Source organism: Paramormyrops kingsleyae, chromosome 6, assembly GCF_048594095.1.
Source record: "Paramormyrops kingsleyae isolate MSU_618 chromosome 6, PKINGS_0.4, whole genome shotgun sequence".
NCBI classification, from domain to species: Eukaryota; Metazoa; Chordata; class Actinopteri; order Osteoglossiformes; family Mormyridae; genus Paramormyrops; species Paramormyrops kingsleyae.
In genome coordinates, this window is record NC_132802.1 from 7,596,006 (window position 1) to 7,617,643 (window position 21,638).

Below are 21,638 nucleotides of genomic sequence, written 5' to 3' on the forward strand. Positions count from 1 at the left end.
TCATTTGAACATAAAATTTTATTTTTCCTTGGCTTTGACCAACAGCTGAAGCATGTTAAAACAAAACATCCAATAATGACAGCCTTATTTTCCAGTAGATAGGTTGTCAGGATATAGGTCTTTGTCAACAAAATCTCTCCTTGAAAACTCAATAAACATACCTGAATATAACCAGACATTTTTAATAGATTCTAATTAGATTTCAGTGTTGTATATTCATAACAACAATGCCCTTTAGTTTTCTTATACAATAACAGCATTTCCAATCTGTTAAATTCAAATACAATTTTAAAATCATTTAGAAGACTCATCTGCAAAGAATAAATCATTTTACAATCGGAAAACGTATGACTCCTTTTGAAAAGCAAAAAATACAAACATTTCTAACTGTGCATTACATTTGTATTCAATTAGCAGCATGAAAGCACACAAGAACACCATGATTAAGGACCAGTATTTGAAACTCTGCTGATCTCATGTATCTACAAAGCAGCAGAGTGGCCTTTTTGCTATTTTAATTAATGCCCCCTTAGTTCAAAGTCCATTCTCAGGCCTCAAGTCTATCTGGCTTCTGTCGGCTGTCTGCCATGATGGTTTTTCCATTGTTTTATTCGAATGGTTCCATGGTAACGAAGATCCTTCCTACAGTTTTCAGATAAGCGGTGGCAACACGAGCTGACTAACAGAGATGTATAACTAAATGCGTTGGCAGCAAGCAAATTAGTCAGTGATATTCAAATGGGGCCAGATAGAGAGGATATGGATGCACAAATTAAAACAGAGACATCTTCTTCATAACATATGATTTAGCTTAAATACATAGGTAAAGTTAACAGTCGAGCAGCACAGTAAGACGGCATAACTGGGAACACAGTGCCCATTTTGGTCACATCCAGTATGGTCTTCACTGTTAGGGAAATAAGACAGTCTACATGGCTTTTTACCCTGCCTGCCTGGCAGGTTCAACAATTGTCCTTTAGCATAAGTGAAATCTGAGACTCTCAGGGACAGGGGTCACTCAGAAGCAACCCTGTGCAGATCAGTGACCTCCTCACCTCCCCCTAGTCCGCATCCTACTCGTCATACTATTGGCTTCATAGCACCGGATTGAGGTCAGACTGAATTTTATGTTTCGTCAGTGCAATCCATAAAATAATCTTATAAAATGAGTTAGACCCAGAAAGGTAACAGATAGTATGGGAGACGAGGAGGATGCACAGCCTAGGAGTCTGCTAATGGCTGCGGAGGAATCCGCTCCTCGACCCAGGTGCCGATCTCCTTCAGGACCAAGTCTGCGAGCTCCGGCAGCTCGTGGTGGAGCGCGTGGTACGCGCCATCGAAAACCTGAGGGACACCAAGGTTAGTGCAACTGATACACGTAACCCAGACAGACACAAAGACTGCACAGATATACACAGACATTGAACGTTCTATTCTTCCCTACTCATTTAAGTCCAAAATCCTGGAGTGAGTACAACAGCATGGAGAGTGAAGGGGGGGAAAAGAGTTTGTAAAACTGCCCTTCGGCCTCATCTTTAATGTGTAAATAAAGATCTTATATGTCAGCTGACTTTCAAATGTATGAGTTTTGCATTTTAATTGGGCAAGAACAAAAAATATGGAGAAATAAGAAGACAGCAGCACAGTGGCTCAGTGGGCAGCACTACTGACTCACACCTGTAGTCTAGGGGTTCAAATCCCACCTCTGCTCTGTGTGTGTGTGTGTGTGTGTATGTATGTTGTCCCTGTGTCATGCAGGGTTCCTCCTGCACTCCAAAGATATACAGTTAGGGTTAACTGGTGCATCTAAATTTGCCACTGTGTCCAGGTGCCCGGGGGGGGGGGTGCATGCTGGTTTGTGCCCTCCCCTGCCTGGGACAGCAATGGAAAGCAATTAGAAGGATGGATGAAATGGAGAAAGAAGACGGCAAACTGTTCACGCCATTTTCCATAAACAACATTTCTCACTTTGAATAGCTAATCTATCAAGATGCACATTTAGCATGTTTCAGTGTCTGTTTCTGTCTGCCCTCCATCTATACTGATCACTGTAAATTTTAAGAATTGTGAAAGTTCACCTTCAGCTTCTTGTCCGTACTCAAGGCCTTCTCATACATTATCTGAGAGCCTCCGATGTCACAGAGTTTGTCATGGTCACCATGGAGCAAAAGGAATGGCCACTTGATGGTTGGAATTGCCTTGTTGATTCTCTCAGTTGCATTCAGTATATGCATGACAAAAGATACAGGCAGACCACCACGGTAGACAAGCTCATCATTGTCATAGGCCTCCACCTGCAGGACAAAAATTGTATTACATCGAAAACCTGGCATGTATTGAGAAGTATTATGCAGGAGTGGAGGTACAGATCACCATCTTAAAGCATCTTATTTTTCATGTTCATTTTTAGCATGTGGGAAGTGAACGTAGCCAAGATTCTTTCAAATTCAAATGAATAAAAATAAATACATTACATCACTGCAATGTCTAGCCTTCCACATCCACAAACACGCAGAAAATCAGAATTTTAAGCTTACCTGCTTCATGTTGCGACTGACCCACTTGGAATCAAGGGAACCCAGAGGCAGACTTGGCAGTATGTGGAAAAGACATTTAGCAAGAAACACCTGCAAAGAGACTGAATGAGACATGGATTGTGCTGCAAATCGTGACATATTAACATAAATGGGAACAAAACGGACTGCATTCCTTCTTTAGACCTGTCGTATGAATAATACAGCATGCTTTTTCTACATTTTGTAGAGCAACTGTAGCATTTATTATGTAACAACTATCACTGACCCACTCCATTTATAAATATTTAATACACTAACTGCACCTGGATTTTAATGTGTTTGAATGTATGTATGAGCTTATGAGTCTGTGAGTGTGTGTTCTCACATACCCTGTTAGCTTACAGTTGGTAGCGAGATACAAATGGACGCGTGTGCGTCCGGAGTGAGCACCTCCTGAAAACGAGTGCGTGCACAGAGGGACGGGCTGAAATCCTGGTGTTCACCTTGAAGGGAGTGGCGGACTCAGGGTTCGTCTGGACCAAGGGTGCAATCAGCACCACCCCAGCAAAATCTTCTGGTTGCTCACAGGCAGTCAGTATGGAGATGGCTCCACCCTGAAAGGGTGTCATGGTTAATGCAATCCGTGCCACCGGCTGTGGTAACAATCTGTGCGACCGTAGGTCAGGTAGCACCTCTCCAGAGGATTTTGCCTAATATGGGCACTAAGCTATGAGGGAGATTGGGTCAGTATTAGCAAAAACACACACAGAGGGTGTCCAGGTTCACGGTGTCCTAGTGTAGAGCTAGTGCTCTTAGAGGAAACAAATCCCCTTTGGCCGGACACTGTAAACACTCAGATTCTGGTTATATAAGACAGAGATGTGCTGTGGTTATACAAGAGCTCTGACCTAAAAACATGAAAGGAGAGCTACCTGCCTATAACCTTTCTCCTTTCAAACCAGTGAAAAGCAGGTCAACTTCACTGTCCCTGCTGAGTAAACCCTGCATAGCTTAGTGTTCTCATCATTTATGACATCCAAATCTGTAGAAAAGGTACCGACCAATGAATCAAATGGGCTATAATGATCAATAAACGGTTATTACTCTCCTAGCTTGATGCCAATGTTCCCAGAATGTTCCTAATGTTGATCCTCTGGTCATTGACTTGTCTCATTATGTTCTTGCTTTGTTGGAGGGTGTCATGTTGATCTTGCTCCTATAATAATACTTTTGTAATTGGGCATTAACTGGGAGCTCAGCCTAGCTGCACTGAAGCCTTAGCTGACTCCTCAAGAGTCATAGTAATGTGTTACTTGCCTCACTTGTATCTCACTTTGGACAACAGCCTCCACTGCCTAAATATAAATGTATTCATATGCGGAACTACATTTTACTCCTTTACCCAATGGATTCAAAATGAATTGAAAATTGAATTAAAAAGTGGATAAGATCACAAAAACAAATGGCTACAGATTATAACCACATAATTCTGAATGAGTCATTGGACTGTGGTGAGAATTTACTACTATAACACTCCTTTATATATTCACTTCAATTTCTCAACAGTTACTGTCTTTGCAACTGGAACTTTACTCTGGTAGAAAAGTAAACATATTATACAAATACCAAATATACTCAGGAAACAAGCATGTGACTGTCTCATCAAAGTTTCCTACCTCTGAAACACTCGCCGGAATGGTCTAAGAACGATAACTTATTTTCAGTATATTGCATTGCATTTTGAACTAAACAAGTCAAGCCAAGCAGCTGAATGTAACAGGGAGCACCTCTTAGACAGCCTACTAAAAAGCATCTTACCATTGAGTGTCCAAGGAGGAAAATGGGCAAGCCAGGGTACCTCTTCTTCATAATGGCGACGTGCTGCGTAGCGTCTCGGATGTAAACCTGGAAGTCACGGACCACCAGCCTCTTCCCTTCACTCTTCCCATGGCCCACTAACAGGAATAGAGAAGGAATCCAAAGTGCTTATACTTCCTGTTTAATGTGGCATTAACACCGAATCCACAATATAAATGCTTATCAATTTGTCTGTATTTATTTAAATGAATATCTGACATCGTTGAGCTTGGATCAAGATGTCATTAAAAAAATGTAATGGCTCAGTGGAATCCAGGCACGCATCTGCTTATGAAGATAAAGTAAGATTACGTTTTAAAATTGCTTAATTTACTGTAGAAGGAAAATAGCTAGCATTGAGAAAACAATCAGAAAAACATCTCTATAGAGGAAAAGGAAGAGGAAATGATTCAGCAGCTACAACCACTTCCATATTCCAAGCCATTAGTGAGATCTGATCATTCTGAGAGTAAACAGAGGACGACACGTGACAGTCATGTTAAACTCTTTGATCACACATTCTCACGCTCTCTCAACCCTCTCTTCCTAAACATGCACTTCTCTAAGGACAACGTGTTAAAAAAAGTGTGCCACTACAGTTAATGATTATTTTTGTTTAATAAATAGGAGAGATTGTCATGCATTGTTTTATTGGTAGGTGTAGCCCACTTCTAACTGCTCACCTTCCTGTGTGCAATGGGGTTTAAGCAATCAACGATTGGCAAAATGCTGGAATCCCACCCACCATAAATTCCTGAAGCCTTTTTCCTCCAGTCATTAAATCCCTATATACCTCCACTTTCCAAGTTGTATCTCAGACATGGACATACCCAAACTTTCTAGAAAATCATTATTCCAAACACTTTTTAAATACTTATGCAGCAAAAAATAAACATTATTTTTCTGCTCCAAAAGCACATACTGTATGATTGTTCTTTACAAAGAAACAACAGGAAGAAAACTGTAGTCTACATTTAAGCAATGAAAGATCAGAATTTATTTAGTATATTTAACTAATTTAAAGTACATAATATAAATGTTTATTAAAATTATTTTTTACTACACAGCATTCCTTTCAGCATAAGAGGTAGATAGATAACAGGATAAATACAGTTAGTGAATTTTTAAAAATTTAAAACAACGAAGACCCAGCAAGACAAACATCTGATTCTGATAGTGTAGTGAAACAAAATCAGGGCAGCAGGCAGGAGTTCTGTGAGGTAGAAAAGCACGGCACAAAATGAAATTCTTCTAGATAATACCCAGCTATGTAAACATAAAGACTGCGAAATGGGAAAGGTTCCTGGGAGACAGACCTCTGCTCAGGGGTAGTAAGAAACTGATCACCCACCCTAGCTATGTTTAATTTATCATGGCAACCACACCAAAGACAGATGTTCTCCACTGATGCACTGGTTTCCAAGTATAACCGGAATGATGCTTCTACTCTCTTTCAGGCACAAGCTGTCAAATGTCAGACGTCTCAGTGGGGATTCAAAGCTCGCACAGGGCGAGAGCTATATTGTGAGATGTCGGTCACTACAAGGTTTAACACACTTCATTCACACCATGAGTTTTTTAAATTTCTTTCCTCATACATACAATATTACATCATGCATCCATCCATCCATCCATCCATCCATCTATAATTCTCAATTACATTCACTGCTAATGGACTTTAGTGGTCAGTCTCACTCACTTGATTGTTCTGGGACTAAACATTATTAACATAAAATATTCATCCAACTTACAACTGTTTACTCACTACAATCTTTCAATGGGGCTGGAAGTCTAACCCAGGAACTGTAGGGAATAAGGCAGTAGTACACCCTAGACAGGATAGCAGTCCATTGTGGGGTACATGCACTGCGAACAATGTAGCGATGCCAACTGGCCTAACTGTATAACTTTGGACAACAGGAGGAAACCGGAGTACCTGGACAACATAGGGGCGAATTTGCAAACTACACACAAACCCTGGGGATGTGAGGCTACAGTTCTGCAACTGCACTGCCTAAATTTAATAGTAATAATGATACTTCAGTCATCTGGGATCTTGGTTTTAGTGCGATGTGCTCACCGTGGTCATGCGCAAAGACCAGTAGGTTCCGCTTCATCAAGGTTTGGGCGACGTCATCGTAGCTCCCGCAGTGTTCTGCTGCTCCATGGACCACAAACACCAAGGCCCTGGAGCCAGAAAGACATACCAGCACATAAAAACACATGCCCATAAAATGCCCCTTCTGTCTCCACAAACACTGACTGTTCATTTCTTACAGCAGAGGATTCCAGTGAATTTATTATTATTATTGCATTTTATATACCATTTTGATGTTGGACTTAATTGTTTTCTCTTGGCTTTGTTCTTTTACATACTTTATATTTCTCTTCCTGTGCCAGAGCAGCCACCCACTTGTCTCTACCACACACTATACTAGCACTTGCTGAACAATGCTTTTCCTGAAAGGTATCCTTTGTGCGGCATGTTCAGCAATTCCCGGAATTATACTCACAATGACATCCACCCTCATCATCACCAACAAATGGCAGACTACCTGCAGTATAATTACACTCATATTTGATTAAACACTCCTAAATGCATTAGTTCCTTGTGCATATCCTGATGGGCAGAAAAAGTCATTCTCACTACCTGAACTCTGGCTGTGCTACATCATTTAACAGGGCCTGTCCCTATGATGCTAATAGGATTTAGGTCATCGGCAGGCTATTGAATTCAGTGAGATCAAAGTCTTCAATGGCAGAGTCAGGGTACTGATAATACCTATGTGACCAATAGCAACAATGGCAGTGAAATGGGTGTGTGTGTGTGTGTGTGTGTGCGTGTGTGTGCGCGCATGTGACTGAAAGATACATGATCCTGTCTGTGCAAAGCATCCCTGATTCAAGTTGACATGAACGTTACGTCTGGCTTTGCCGTGAACGTGGCAAGATCTCATTTATCCGCAGTTAGCCTGACACAAAGCAGAGAGCTCTCAGTTATTTTAGAAATATTATCCTGCTGCTCACCTCTGTCTCTCATTTTTGGCAACCTTCCCTAAATTAGATGACAACTATGTCACATCTGCTGTTTATAGCAACAAGACTGTTTGACACCTTAAAAAAAAAAAAGAATCACATTCTAATGTTGTCCTGGAGGATCTGTCCACTCAAGAGAGTTAACAGTTAATCGTCAGAGATTCCAAGTAACTAACATTCACTTTAACTAAAAACAGGAGAAAAAAAAACAACCATGTTTCAAGAACACAGGATTAAAGTTAATGAATAATGTAATGACTGCGGTTGTCATTGAAGTGTGCTTTACAAAAGGTGAATGGTTGCTATGGACTCTGATATTGATCCTGACATGAGGTACAGGTAGGGCGTAACTTTGGGTAGAACATTGGAAGGTTTAGGTCTCCACCCGTTTAGGGTGCTCCAGGGAGCTATATTGGCCGGTTTTAATTATTTGGGATGGTTACCACCCCCGTAATTTACGCAAAGGCACGTGGAACACCCTCGCTATACCAATTTAGACCAATTTTCCCTGTACACAGCTTGTGCCTGGTTGTATTTCAGATAACGCCATTTACCTTTGTACAAGGTAAGTACAATTACTGCATAACGGTCACTGGCAAATATTATTTATTGCAAGGAGGCAATGAATTCACCATAACTGTAATGATATAAAATACATTACACGGGTAGTCTTTGCGGCCAAATAAACTGGAATATTAATTGCTGAAATAATCAGTCTCGCTCAAGTACAGTTGTTATTAAATTAATTCCTTTAAACATTTACTCGGCTAAACCTACTTTTCTTCAAATAGGCATTTGTTTTAATTATGAGTTGTGTGAGTATGGGAGGTATTTTCTGCAAAAAATAAAATGAAAATGAAAATGATAAAAAGAAAATACAATCTCCACTTTGCCATTTAGTTTCCATAGTCTGTGCGCAAAAATCCTGCAAAAATGAAAAAGAAATCAAAATAACACCATTTGCATTTTCATTTTCCACTCAGGCACGAGTAATTTGTGCAAAAATTAAGTATAAAATTAAAAGAACACTTTGTCTTTTCATTATCTCTTTTGCATTTTCATTTTCAATATACTCGCGGTATTTTAGTGTCATAATTAAAATGAAATCGCTAATCGGTAAAAGAAAGAGCAATATCGACTTTGCATTTGCTTTATCTTCACAGCATGCACATTAACTGCTAAAATTAAAATGAAAATGAAATCTTTTCATCATATTTACTTTTCTGAGGCTTATCGGTACATCTATGACAATATTAAAAAGAAAACTCAAAATGGATAAACCGAAATCAAAGTGCCCGTTTGGATTTTCATTTTCAGCACAAACAGCACTGAGGCTGTAAAAATGAAAAGACAAACACAAATGAGTTACAGCGCCATCTACTGCACTTTGACTTTTCGTTTTCCATTTAGCATTTTCGTTTCCTACTTTTCATTTTCGTTTTCAAGTTCACATCATGCAAATATATGCTAATAAGGCGGGTGGGTCGATGGGCGTGTCTACGACTACAAAAAAGCACTGTGACCATCAAGAACCGTACTGTACCTGCCACCAGAATGGCGGATGTTGTTCGGGAAACGGTGCGGGAGTTACTAGAGTTGGCAAACTCCACTGGCGAACTGGATGAAAATTTCATTTTATTAAGATGTGAAGTTATAATCAGTAAGGGTTCAGTCCCAAAAAGGCAGCTGGCAGGAGGAAGTGACGTCACAGGCACCCGTCAAGGCAGGTAGCGGCAGCTGCCACTAAGGAGCTTGGCAGCTGCCAGTTCTTAGTGGCAGCTGCCACTTCTGTCCGTCGCTAGTGGCGCTTAACAGTGGCAGGTCCCGTTCGAATACAGTGCCTGCCGGGGTACAGAGACAGCCACCGCCACTCGTGGAAGTAAACCCGAGATGCTGTGCACGGCTACGATAAACTGGAATACGGAAATAAATTGAGGACTTGTTTAATCTTTGCATGACTACGAATTATATTATTGTTGCTGACTGTACATCTCTTTAAGATAATATTTGAGAAAGCAATGATTGTACTGTCGCTACTGGCGCTAAACAGTGACAGGAGCCGTTCGGGAACAGTGCCTGCCGGTAGTGGCAGGTCTAGTGGCAGGTCCCGTGGCAGGTGACGTTCAGATACAGTAGAGAGGCACCTACCCGCCAATCCTGGAAGTAGCTTAAACCAGAGATTCTGTACATCGGCTAAATGATCAACTGCAATAGTTCGGTAAAATTGGAACGATATTGGCAGATTCGAACTTCGCGGCTCAATAAATCATAAACAAAACGTTCTTACAACACAATATACGGGTCTATTTAACAGTAGTAAGGTAGACAATGAGCTACAACCGGATTTTCGTCCAAACTATATGTATTTACAGAAAAACGGATAACATATTGCTCCCTAAGAGCAGTCCGCTGCCTGAGGAGAGCTTAGGGACCGTCTACAAAGTACAAATCGACAACGGATAATGTCAATAACTTCGCTTCCAAAGAGTGAAGAGCCACCAAAATCACTAAATGCTTTTGGAATGTTATCATGGTCATACTACACCCCTTAGTTTGGTGAAATGTACCTAAGTCTATTTCTAAAGAATTTATATTAGGAATAACATTCAATAACTTTGCTCCTATCAACTGTACTACCACCAAAATCACTCTACACATCTAGGGTGTCATCATGGTCATTCTACAGGACTTAGTTTGGGGAAATGTACCTTAGTCTGTTTTTAATCATTTTTTAAAATTATTTTTATTAGGAATAACTTTCAATAACTTTGTGACAGTTAAGTGTAGTGTCACCAAAATCACTACAGAACTCTACAGTGTCATCATGGTCATACTACAACACTTAGTTTGGGGAAATGTCCCCATTTACCCTTTAAGTGGCATACCCAGAAAAAGCCATTGAAAAAAATATTTTTTATCAGTTCTTTGCTCTTTTGGCCAATATAAACAAAAATAAATAGTTTTTCCAAACATTGATCATGCAATTTGTTAATTACAGAGGTCTACTAAATGGTAGAGGAAGCTGTTAAAGGTAAAAGTAAAAGTAACATTTATGAAATGTTTCCAAAATATCAAAGCAACATCTTTGCGTTTTTATTTTATTTTTTTATTTTTTTTTTATTGTTAAACAAATATATTATACAATGATGAGACTGTAGATGTGGGTAGTGATTTTGGTGGAACTACAGTGTATAGTACGAAAGTTATTGATTTTTATTGGCAATAAAAATTCTTTAACAATAGACTTAGCCACATTTCCCCAAACTAAATGCTGTAGTACGACCATGATGACACACTAGATGAGCAGAGTGATTTTGGTGGAACTACAGTGCATAGGAAGAAAGTTATTGAATTTTATTGCCAATAAAATCCCTTTAACAATAAACTAAGCCACATTTTCCCAACCTAAGTGGTGCAGTCCTACCATAATTAAATTGCAAAAGTATATAGTAATTTTGGTGGCGCTACAATTCATAGGAGCAAAGTTATTGCATTTTATTTAATAATAATGATATTTTTTTCACCAAACTAAGTGATGTAGTATGACCATAATGAGACTGTAGAAGTGTGTAGTGATTTTGGTGGTAGTACAGTTGATAAGAGCAAAGTTATTGAATGTTATTCCTAATATAAATTCTTTAGAAATAGACTTAGGTACATTTCACCAAACTAAGGGGTGTAGTATGACCATGATAACATTCCAAAAGCATTTAGTGATTTTGGTGGCTCTTCACTCTTTGGAAGCGAAGTTATTGACATTATCCGTTGTCGATTTGTACTTTGTAGACGGTCCCTAAGCTCTCCTCAGGCAGCGGACTGCTCTTAGGGAGCAATATGTTATCCGTTTTTCTGTAAATACATATAGTTTGGACGAAAATCCGGTTGTAGCTCATTGTCTACCTTACTACTGTTAAATAGACCCGTATATTGTGTTGTAAGAACGTTTTGTTTATGATTTATTGAGCCGCGAAGTTCGAATCTGCCAATATCGTTCCAATTTTACCGAACTATTGCAGTTGATCATTTAGCCGATGTACAGAATCTCTGGTTTAAGCTACTTCCAGGATTGGCGGGTAGGTGCCTCTCTACTGTATCTGAACGTCACCTGCCACGGGACCTGCCACTAGACCTGCCACTACCGGCAGGCACTGTTCCCGAACGGCTCCTGTCACTGTTTAGCGCCAGTAGCGACAGTACAATCATTGCTTTCTCAAATATTATCTTAAAGAGATGTACAGTCAGCAACAATAATATAATTCGTAGTCATGCAAAGATTAAACAAGTCCTCAATTTATTTCCGTATTCCAGTTTATCGTAGCCGTGCACAGCATCTCGGGTTTACTTCCACGAGTGGCGGTGGCTGTCTCTGTACCCCGGCAGGCACTGTATTCGAACGGGACCTGCCACTGTTAAGCGCCACTAGCGACGGACAGAAGTGGCAGCTGCCACTAAGAACTGGCAGCTGCCAAGCTCCTTAGTGGCAGCTGCCGCTACCTGCCTTGACGGGTGCCTGTGACGTCACTTCCTCCTGCCAGCTGCCTTTTTGGGACTGAACCCTTACTGATTATAACTTCACATCTTAATAAAATGAAATTTTCATCCAGTTCGCCAGTGGAGTTTGCCAACTCTAGTAACTCCCGCACCGTTTCCCGAACAACATCCGCCATTCTGGTGGCAGGTACAGTACGGTTCTTGATGGTCACAGTGCTTTTTTGTAGTCGTAGACACGCCCATCGACCCACCCGCCTTATTAGCATATATTTGCATGATGTGAACTTGAAAACGAAAATGAAAAGTAGGAAACGAAAATGCTAAATGGAAAACGAAAAGTCAAAGTGCAGTAGATGGCGCTGTAACTCATTTGTGTTTGTCTTTTCATTTTTACAGCCTCAGTGCTGTTTGTGCTGAAAATGAAAATCCAAACGGGCACTTTGATTTCGGTTTATCCATTTTGAGTTTTCTTTTTAATATTGTCATAGATGTACCGATAAGCCTCAGAAAAGTAAATATGATGAAAAGATTTCATTTTCATTTTAATTTTAGCAGTTAATGTGCATGCTGTGAAGATAAAGCAAATGCAAAGTCGATATTGCTCTTTCTTTTACCGATTAGCGATTTCATTTTAATTATGACACTAAAATACCGCGAGTATATTGAAAATGAAAATGCAAAAGAGATAATGAAAAGACAAAGTGTTCTTTTAATTTTATACTTAATTTTTGCACAAATTACTCGTGCCTGAGTGGAAAATGAAAATGCAAATGGTGTTATTTTGATTTCTTTTTCATTTTTGCAGGATTTTTGCGCACAGACTATGGAAACTAAATGGCAAAGTGGAGATTGTATTTTCTTTTTATCATTTTCATTTTCATTTTATTTTTTGCAGAAAATACCTCCCATAGTGTGAGACGCAAAATGAGGCAAAAAAAAAAAAACAGGTATCACGTGACAAAACCGGTTCCCTAATTTCTCTATCGAAACCTAGTGTAATGCGATGTGACAAGCAGCTGATGAACGAGTGAAACGGTCTTCCGAAAGCTGCCGTCTTGTCAAACGAGTACCGCAGTGCACAGTTACTAACAGAATCGATTGCTTCTTAATGTAACGCCTTTCGTTTACTGACCTTGGTGGGCCCTCCGGCTCCCAGTAGCGGCAGAACAGGTGCTGTCCGTCGGCGTTTACGAAGTGCCGTAAGTCCGAGTAGGGGACACCCTGCGGACTCCGCCGGTCCTCTCCAGGGTCGGGCATCTTGGCACCAAGGATCCTTTCTGCAACATAACCGCGGAGCGCTGACAGCAGGTCATCGCTGTACATGTAGGCGATGACAGCGAACAGCAAACAGGAGAGCGCCGCGTTCATTGTGCGGGTTTTCGCGTGAATTGGTCGCGAGCGCTGCCCGGCTCCGGCGGAATGTTCCCAGTGGCGACATCTGGCGTCAGAGGCCGGCGAGCCAATGCGCGCGCTGCGCTCGAGGGACCGCGAGCTGCGACAGCGGTCACATTCGTCATGTTCCACCTTCCCTTCTCGTAACTAGAGGAAGCTGCATAAAATCTACAGTAATTAAAAAAAACTCGACGTTAAGCAAACAGACACAAATTGAACCGTGATACGACAGCAGGCAGCTTTATAAGGAAGGGGAACAATCTCTGGCGAGACCTTAACCCTAAAAGCTAATTATGACTAAATGCACCGGTATCTGCTGCAGTAATTTTGTTACCTATAAAGTGTACCCTGGCTACTTAAATATTTAGTCTAAACTGCAGCTTGTAACCCCCCGCATCAAAAAAAAAAAAAAACACGTGTAACCTATAATATGATCTAAGTAGGCTATAATTTCCTTCAACGTCGTGTGGGTTTTCGTTAGAACTAAACATGACTGAAGAAATTCACGTCCACCTCTTGAACCAATGTTAGTTTTGTTATGTATCTTATAGAACTTAATCGAATTTATTTTACAGATTGTAAAGTTCTTAAAGCATTTCGGATGATGATGTTCACATCACTTTCTGGTACATTTACAAGGTGTCAATGAAATAGATTTTATATCAATAAAACCTATTAGATTTCCATAAATAAAAATAGGCTTTTCAAATATAACTTGGGTTTTGAAGCAACTGTAACACACTTTAAAGTTAGACATCAACCGCTGCGAAAAATAAAATATACAACACTCACCGCAATTATTAGCTCTTGTTAAACAATGTGAATACTTGCCTTTCCTGAAAAGGCAGATTTTGGGTATGTCGATCTGGTGCTGACCGAATGTCTTGACCGAATGTGGCTATTTTATCCTGTACATCGTAGTGTAGGAAGAAAACCTGCGGAGCAAGAAAAAAAAGAGAACGGATTACAACTTGTGCTCGTTTGCGCCGCCCACTGGCTGATTGCACCTTTGCCTCATCCGGAATAGCAGTGTATGTTCCAAAAATAACCACTCTTTTGCACAAGTCTGTGGGTATTGCTCAAAGTAGTAGTAGTAGTAGGTGTTGTTTTTGTTTTCTTCTTCTTCTTCTTCTTCTTCTTCTTCTTCTTAGTAGTAGTAGTAGTAGTAGTAGTAGTAGTAGTAGTAGTTTAAAACACAAGAATCTCACAGAATGAAGCTTGAGAAGTTTAACTTCCCAAGGCAGTTTATTCTTGGAGAACTTTTAATTATTGAAATGTCCCTGGAGAGCAACATCTGCTTGCCAATATATACGTTTGTGTGTGTGTGTGTGTGTGTGTGTGTATAATGCACTGGCAGCGTGGTAGGTTTGTTTATGCCAGCATCACCACAAACACGTGAGTAATGCATTGTGCTACAACGTTACGATGGCTAGGATCATAGGAATTTTTCAGTCTTATGGGACCACTATCGTATATGTAGTCCATCGTTAACTGAAATGTCATTATGCAACACATGACTGTACATGTGTGTGTGTGTGTGTGTGTGTGTGTGTGTGTATGTGTATAATATGTGTGTGTGTATAATATATATATATTATATATATGATATATATATGAGTGAGAGAGAGAGAGAGGAGCATTAATTTTATAGACCATCCAATGAATAAGCCTATTCAATTTCCAATCCGTTTGTATTTATAGTAATCACTTATTTGGTAAGGGTTGCAGCTAGAAAACTTTTCTTTTTTTGGATTACTAAATGCACCCGGAAGGTCAAAAAGACAAGTACTCACAATCATTCTCACAATCTTTCTCACATAAGAGTACCACTGGGCCGGGGGAGGGCAGAGGGTCAGGAGGTCATGTTACACATTTGGTAACCGTGCAACCCACTGAGCCACCATGCATGAATAATTTTAGGCCAAAAGTACATAAATATACACACATGATACACTTTTCTTTATTTGCATTATGATGAATTCATTTTGAATATACACTGCAGTGAATTCTGAAGTGGCCTTACAGTCCGATTAATCTTTTCTTACTCGCACTGTTTACAGTGATGCCTTTGCAGTTGCCTATGCCATGTTCAACAGACTATACAGCCTGAATTGCATTCATATCTCCTCCATTATTCTCTACTGTTTTAGGTTTCATACACGCCATTACAGTTTGGATTCATTATGTGTGGCAGGCTGCAGAGTGTATACAGGATAAATCCCTCACCGCTTAGATGGCCGTCACTTAGAATGAGTCACTAAGCCTATGATCGACAACACAAAAGGAAGCAGACAGCTTCCTGACAGAAGTAGCAGGAGGCAGACGTTTGAGGCTTTTTGTTTCATAACAATTTGTTCCTGTGTTATTCGGCACCTTTTGTGTACAGGATCTAGGAGTCCTTTAATATAGCTTCTGGTCCGCCAAACCATGTACTTTGATTCTTTTGTCTTTTTTAAAATTTGGAAATTTAAATCTGGAAACACTTTTGCTGACAAGTCCATCAACCCCAATAATGAAGCTAAGCTAAGAGCTAAACTATCCTAGTTTACTTGTTATGAAAACAATTCTATGCATCCTGGGATGAAGCAGCATAGGTAATAGATAGTATAAGTATAGTATAAAGAATCAAACTTATAGTGCAGGCCTGCTCCTAGGACTTGAGCCAGCAAACTCTTTCACACAAGATCTGATTCATAATATGGTTATATACAGTAGCTCTTACTTACTGTCCTACATTGAAGCAAAACGAAACCCTCTGAAGCACAAACCTGTTACCTCTGAGGTCACTTACTAAAAGCATTTAGCATTCTGGTACTGTGACTTAGATTAGAGTCATCGTTGTGGAATGAAATTGTTGTATGTCTATTTTTGGTTTTCATGACGAAATGCAATGAATGTACAGAACGTTGTGGATGAATGTTCTTTTTTTGAAATAGACAGTCAGGTGAATTCTGGTGAAAGCCATGATTCCAAAGCCAAGTCTGCTTTAATCAGTGTAGATGATAGAGAGGAGACAGGACACATGAACTTTTAAAATGGTGGACAACAGTTCCATGAATTGTGTATCTAAGGAAGAATGTTACTCTGAGATGTAGCAGGTGCCAGTGCTGTTTGGTTTCTCAAGGTTACAGTGTACCGTGTCTATTTTGAATGATCCACCACCTAAAACACGCCCAGAAACCTCTTTACAATTATTTGAGGTGTTGGAGCCAGTCTCCCCAATGATTGTTCAACATTTTGTTGAGTAGTGTGACGCACAGAGGCTGTTCTCGGGGCAAACAGGGGTGTGATACAACTTTCCATATTGTTTGATGTGAAAAGACCATGAATATGAGCAAGTGTGCTGGTTTTTGGATCTGTTCCTTCCTTGTAAAAACACAGACATCCTAGTATTTTCCATGTAGACAGATGTTTCCCTCCGATTCAGTGTCCCTGAGAGAGTTAGAATATCCAAGTCTACTAAGCACAAAATAAACATGGCTTTGTTTAAGATAGAAGTGTTACTATAAGTTGAATTTTGCACATTTAAGAATGTCTTTTGTTTCACATGAAACATTCAAAAAGTCATTGTTAGTGGTGGTTTTTCCTGAATTTGAGTTTTCACTAGGATGGGAAAGGAAAATAGATCACATCAAGTATTAAACTATGCATATCAAGTCCCCCATTGCATGGAGGTACAAATAATGCCTCTTAATTCTAAAATAATAAGCATTTAGTAAAGGGTTACTCAACCACTGGCCCTCTTGTGGGCCGCAAATGTACACACAGTTTGGTTTGTAATAGGCCACCGTAGGAACCTGATCACCAGCTATAAAAAATGATAGAGGGGGGCCACCTGCCTGGCTGCCGAAATTTACCAAGCGGAATCCCCCCCGCTCTGTAAATGAAAATTACCGAGGTGAACCCCTACCCCCCCCTCAGTTGGCAAAATTTTCCAAGGTGGCTTTCCCCCAGAATGCCACTGACCATATTTGATGTTCAACAGCTTTGCCTCATGACAATGCTGAGAATCTCTGATTGAGTAATAGGAAGTTTTCAGTCTGAGTAGGACATGGTTGGACAAAAATAGTTGTTATACATTTGTCTTTGGCTAGGACTTGGCTGGAGCTTGCGTAGTTGTATAGCTTACACTGAGAGGTCAAATATATATACGTGTGTGTGTGTGTGTGTGTGTGTGTGTGTGTGTATAAACAGGTGGAGAAAGAATGTCAGGTGGAGGAATTTGTGAATTATCATTAAACCAGTTCTTCAGGTTTCTCAGACATGCCTGAACTTTTGTTTGCATTTCACTCGGGCTTTGAAGCATATCCAGCTGACACAAAAACTTTTCAATAGAAAAATGTTGGGCCCTTAAAATATAGTAAAATGTGAAATTATATAATCATTATAGGCAATTGTTGCAGGTCGCAAAGCATTTAAGTACTTTACAATAAATAGTGTCATTAAAATTAAAGGGAAACACTACAACTGCTATTTTTTAGACATACAAAAGAACTTAATTTGACATGAAGCATTAAACTCGTCACCTCTATGTGCAATACCTAAGTAGTTAATTTTCAGAATTTAATTAAATATTTTGTTTTGTGACTCTCATCGGGGCTATTCAAAAGCAGAAATGTGAAGGAAATTATCAACATTTGTCATAGTAAATGGATAAATGGTAAATGGAAATGGATAGTAAGTTTTCTTACTTATGTTTTTTAGTCTTTCTCTGCCAAGCACAGTTCAAGGCTTTTAATGTGTCTACATAACTCAGTTTTCATTCAGCTTCTATTGTTAATTGATCACTAAAATTGTCACTTATTTAATCTGAAATGATTTGAATATGAAGTATTTATGTGAAATGCAAATGACACTGTTCTAGTATTGGTGTTAGGGGAATTCAAAATGGTTATTTTCTGTGTGGTGAGTTGGGAAATCTTTCAGGATAGCAGAAATCAATCAAGCAAAATACTTTAGGGAAATTAATACTTAAAATGGGTTTGTGGCCTCTTCTGGGAATTTTGAATAAAAGGTTTTCAGTGGAAAACAAAAATGGGTCATTATTAAAACCAACATGTGGAAAAACTTCCACTATCTATACCCACTTCCCTGGGAACGTGCCTCAGACTCAGACTTATTAATATACCCAGTGGACCATATTTGGAACCACAACCTTAATCAGTAAAATAAGGATCAGCTGTGTTTTACTTCCTGAGGAATTTGTTTGGCTAGAGCTGATGATCAGTTACCATGTTTGGACTAAAGTAGACTAAAGTATGTTGTATCCTTTATCAAAGCACTACTACAGTGCAAGACTATCCACAGTCTCCGCTGATTACAGCAAATTATAAGCTTTCTATATTATTCCCCTGCATTATTCCCAGTACTTCCTGGGATAGGCTCCAGACTCTCCTCAGCCCTGTACTGGAAATGGAATGTTATCTATCTGCATCAAGTCACTCCTTAGGATCTATATTCCATCCTGCCCTCTATAGTCAACAATAAAATGTTGCTGATTCCTTAACTATGTGAAAACAAGTCCTGTATTAGATGCTTCACATGCATGGATGGCAGAATGACTAGCTAACCACATGCAGTCTGCCGAGTCTCTCATAACCTTCAAGAAATGCCGTAAAACCCATCTCATGTCAGCTGACCACATCCTACCACTGACACTGACCTGCTCACCTACTCTTGCTGTGTAGCTCACTAGGCACTACCGGATGCCCTGTTCATCTACTTTGTACTTAGACTTAGTTCATACTAGATTCTCTTTGGTGATTTTTATTTGTATAGCGTTCTGATGTTATTGTCTAAGCAGTGGTTATATAGCTCTTATTCTCTTACCTGTCAAATCGAGTGCTGTGTGGCTCTGCAGATTTGGTATCTGTGCCTGTAGTCAGAAGGTTGTGGATTCAAATATCAGAGTGATGTCACTGCCCCGCCTTTGAGTAAAGCCCTTATCCCCAATTATCTTCACGGGCAAGTCATTTTGGACAAAAGAGTCTGCTAAAGAAGTCAATGTTACAATTGTTCCTGGTCATTCATCAGAGACTTAGTTTTGTGGCATTTGTACCTAATTTTGGTCTTTGACAGCAGTATGACTGTTATTAACTGCTTCATTTGTATGTTGTTTTGGACAAAATCATCTGCCAAATAAATGAATGTAAACTGTAGAATGTGCATCTGCATGCCATTTTGTATATGCATTCATAATGATGTGATTATACCTCTGTAATGGTACGAGATACTGCTCTGTGACACAGACATCATTACGTAAATATAATCTGATAGACTGACAGGTGTTATTTGAATACGAGGAAGCAGAGAGAGTACCAGAACCAGCAGCCATGAAACCAGCCTGAAGTGAACAATATTGAACCAGTTTGGAGCCTGAAGCTTAACTTGGGTTTTGCAGATTCTAGGTCAGGCAACTCACAGGAGCAGTTCAATGGAAAAGAAGGATTTATTTTTCAGAAAAAAAGCAAATAAATAAATAAACCTCAACTTAGGAATAAGTAAATGGTGCCTTAAACATTACTCAGGAAATAGTAATGGCAGTGGTTACAACAAGTCTCTATGCATATTTTTCTGCTGGATCTTCAGCTTGTCCCACTGTAATTTTATCCAGGATTTTACAAGTGAGTTCCTGCCAAAACCTGTCCAAAACAAACAGACAACAAATGACTTCAGATGGGCAAAGGACTGCTGTTTGTATGTATACCAAATATACTTTCAGTACATATACATAAATAGCTGTGTTTGGTTCCTGGTCGCTCCCAGTATAATGCCCACTGGACATTTTTCTTTGTAAATTACAGCTGTGGGTTACATATTCTTATTTTCTTTATTTTTTAATTAGAGAGTCAAAAAGTATTTAACAAGGTGACTGTAAATTATTGAAAAGGAAAGAGAGAACAAAAAAAACAAAGAAAAAACATAAAATAAAATCAACTCCAAAAATACCGTGAGAGAACCACTAGGTGTTATTATACAGTATGTATGTGGACTGTTGCAGTTCCATACTGTACTTTCCCCTTAATGGTGGGTGTGTGTGTGTGTGTCTTTTTGTGTTGAGAAAGATAAAAGCAATACATCAGGAGGCAGAGATCAAAGAGAAGACAGGGAGGAGCAAAAGGAAGACTGATTGGAAGCAGGCTGTTGTTTGGTCAACCAAGGCAGGCTGGATCCACTGCATACCGCGAACGGGCCAGAGGGGGACGCATGGTCACTGGAAAGTGGCCACTGGAGACCAGCTCAGAGACACACTGACCCAAAAGAACCTCACCCCATGCTCCACACAGTGGGAATGAGAATAATAGTAATACTAATAATAGCAAAAAAAAAGCTTTTGTCACAACCATCAGTAAACATAAATATAAACAATATTACTAGTATAGAAAGAAAAGACAGGAAGGAAGTTGCTGCCTGAAAAATAAATGTAGCAATAAGGTATCCATCATTTTCATTATTATTAATAATAATAATAACGCAAAGGATAAATTAACCACAAAAGAGAGATAGCAAAAGGAAGAAGAAAAAAGAGGCTTTTATAAAATAAGTTAAAGCAACAGTGACTAAATAGGTGATAGAAGAACAGCGATACTGAAATAAAGTTTTTATCAATATAAAAGATTGTTTTATTTTCTTGTGCCACCATTAATGCACTCAGACCCCAACCTAGCATGCATATGTAGGCCTCACACGACGAGACCAGTTTTAGTTTTTCTGTATCAGTTTTCTCATCACTATCACACTAAAACTATTACATTAAAGACTTTTGTCCCCAAGACAAATGAGCAACCCGGCAGGTAATTTCTCTTACAACAATACGAAGCCTGACTAAGCAAGAATTAGGAATTTACCGTTTTATTTCACTTGCTAAAATTTATGTTTGTTGTCTATTCATGTAGTCATATGGTGCTGAAGACTCTTGCATTACCTGGTCAGTTATGTGCTGCCTGGCCTCATCTTTCTGACAATGAAGCACCGCATCATGAAGCGAAGAGAAGAGGCATCCCTTGGTGACTTTCTCACTGAAGAACTCTCCTCTCTCCAGACTCTCCACAACACAGGCTGGAGAAGTTAACATATTGGTTTCAGAAACTGATTATCCGAAATCATAATAAATGATGTTAGGCTTATTTTTTTACCCCCCCCACCCCCAAATTAATGTGTATTTATTGGTTTAAGTCATGAATAATTTGCCATCTCTAACTACACCCCTGACTCATACCATATAGCCAACACTGATTTAATGGTTTCAATTTACTAGTACTTCATTCATGTAACAGTGATGTCAGAATATATGGGTACTCTAATTGGAAGAAATAAAACCTGAATAAACAGTAAATGTATCATGGA

At 39.5% G+C, this 21,638-nt stretch overlaps 2 protein-coding genes and 1 long non-coding RNA gene across 8 annotated transcripts in view; 1 reads left to right on the forward strand and 2 right to left on the reverse strand.

The window, feature by feature from the left end:
* On the reverse strand, positions 1–14,351 carry mgll (monoglyceride lipase). 3 transcript variants are annotated; one of them, XM_023835319.2, is made up of 8 exons: positions 14,085–14,333; positions 13,033–13,177; positions 6,454–6,560; positions 4,335–4,471; positions 3,020–3,130; positions 2,538–2,627; positions 2,079–2,294; positions 1–1,344 (listed from the first exon to the last, which is right to left on the reverse strand). In XM_023835319.2, the coding sequence occupies exons 2-8, from the start codon at positions 13,155–13,157 to the stop codon at positions 1,222–1,224; spliced, it is 909 nt and encodes a 302-aa protein (XP_023691087.2). In that variant the 5' UTR covers positions 13,158–13,177; positions 14,085–14,333; the 3' UTR covers positions 1–1,221. The 3 variants fall into 3 exon arrangements, with proteins under 3 accessions (XP_023691087.2, XP_023691086.2, XP_023691085.2); XM_023835318.2 differs by having other exon boundaries at positions 14,124–14,329; XM_023835317.2 differs by having other exon boundaries at positions 13,033–14,351.
* Positions 7,762–21,627, forward strand: LOC140591862 (uncharacterized). Of its 2 annotated transcripts, XR_011992159.1 has the most exons (3): positions 7,762–7,974; positions 20,357–21,085; positions 21,188–21,627. It is a non-coding gene; the product is annotated as an uncharacterized lncRNA (long non-coding RNA). The 2 variants fall into 2 exon arrangements; XR_011992158.1 differs by having other exon boundaries at positions 20,357–21,627.
* LOC111855835 (solute carrier family 26 member 6-like) overlaps positions 19,722–21,638 on the reverse strand; it is a 14,709-nt gene continuing 12,792 nt past the window's right edge. For 2 of the 3 annotated variants that reach the window (XM_023835292.2, XM_023835291.2), the window contains exons 19-20: positions 21,217–21,350; positions 19,722–19,933 (exon numbers count right to left, since the gene is read on the reverse strand). In XM_023835292.2, the coding sequence (XP_023691060.2) occupies positions 19,910–19,933; positions 21,217–21,350 (158 nt within the window). In that variant the 3' untranslated portion in view covers positions 19,722–19,909. Of the gene's footprint in view, positions 19,934–21,214; positions 21,351–21,638 lie in introns of those variants that run through there. The other variant, XM_023835295.2, reaches the window with a different exon arrangement.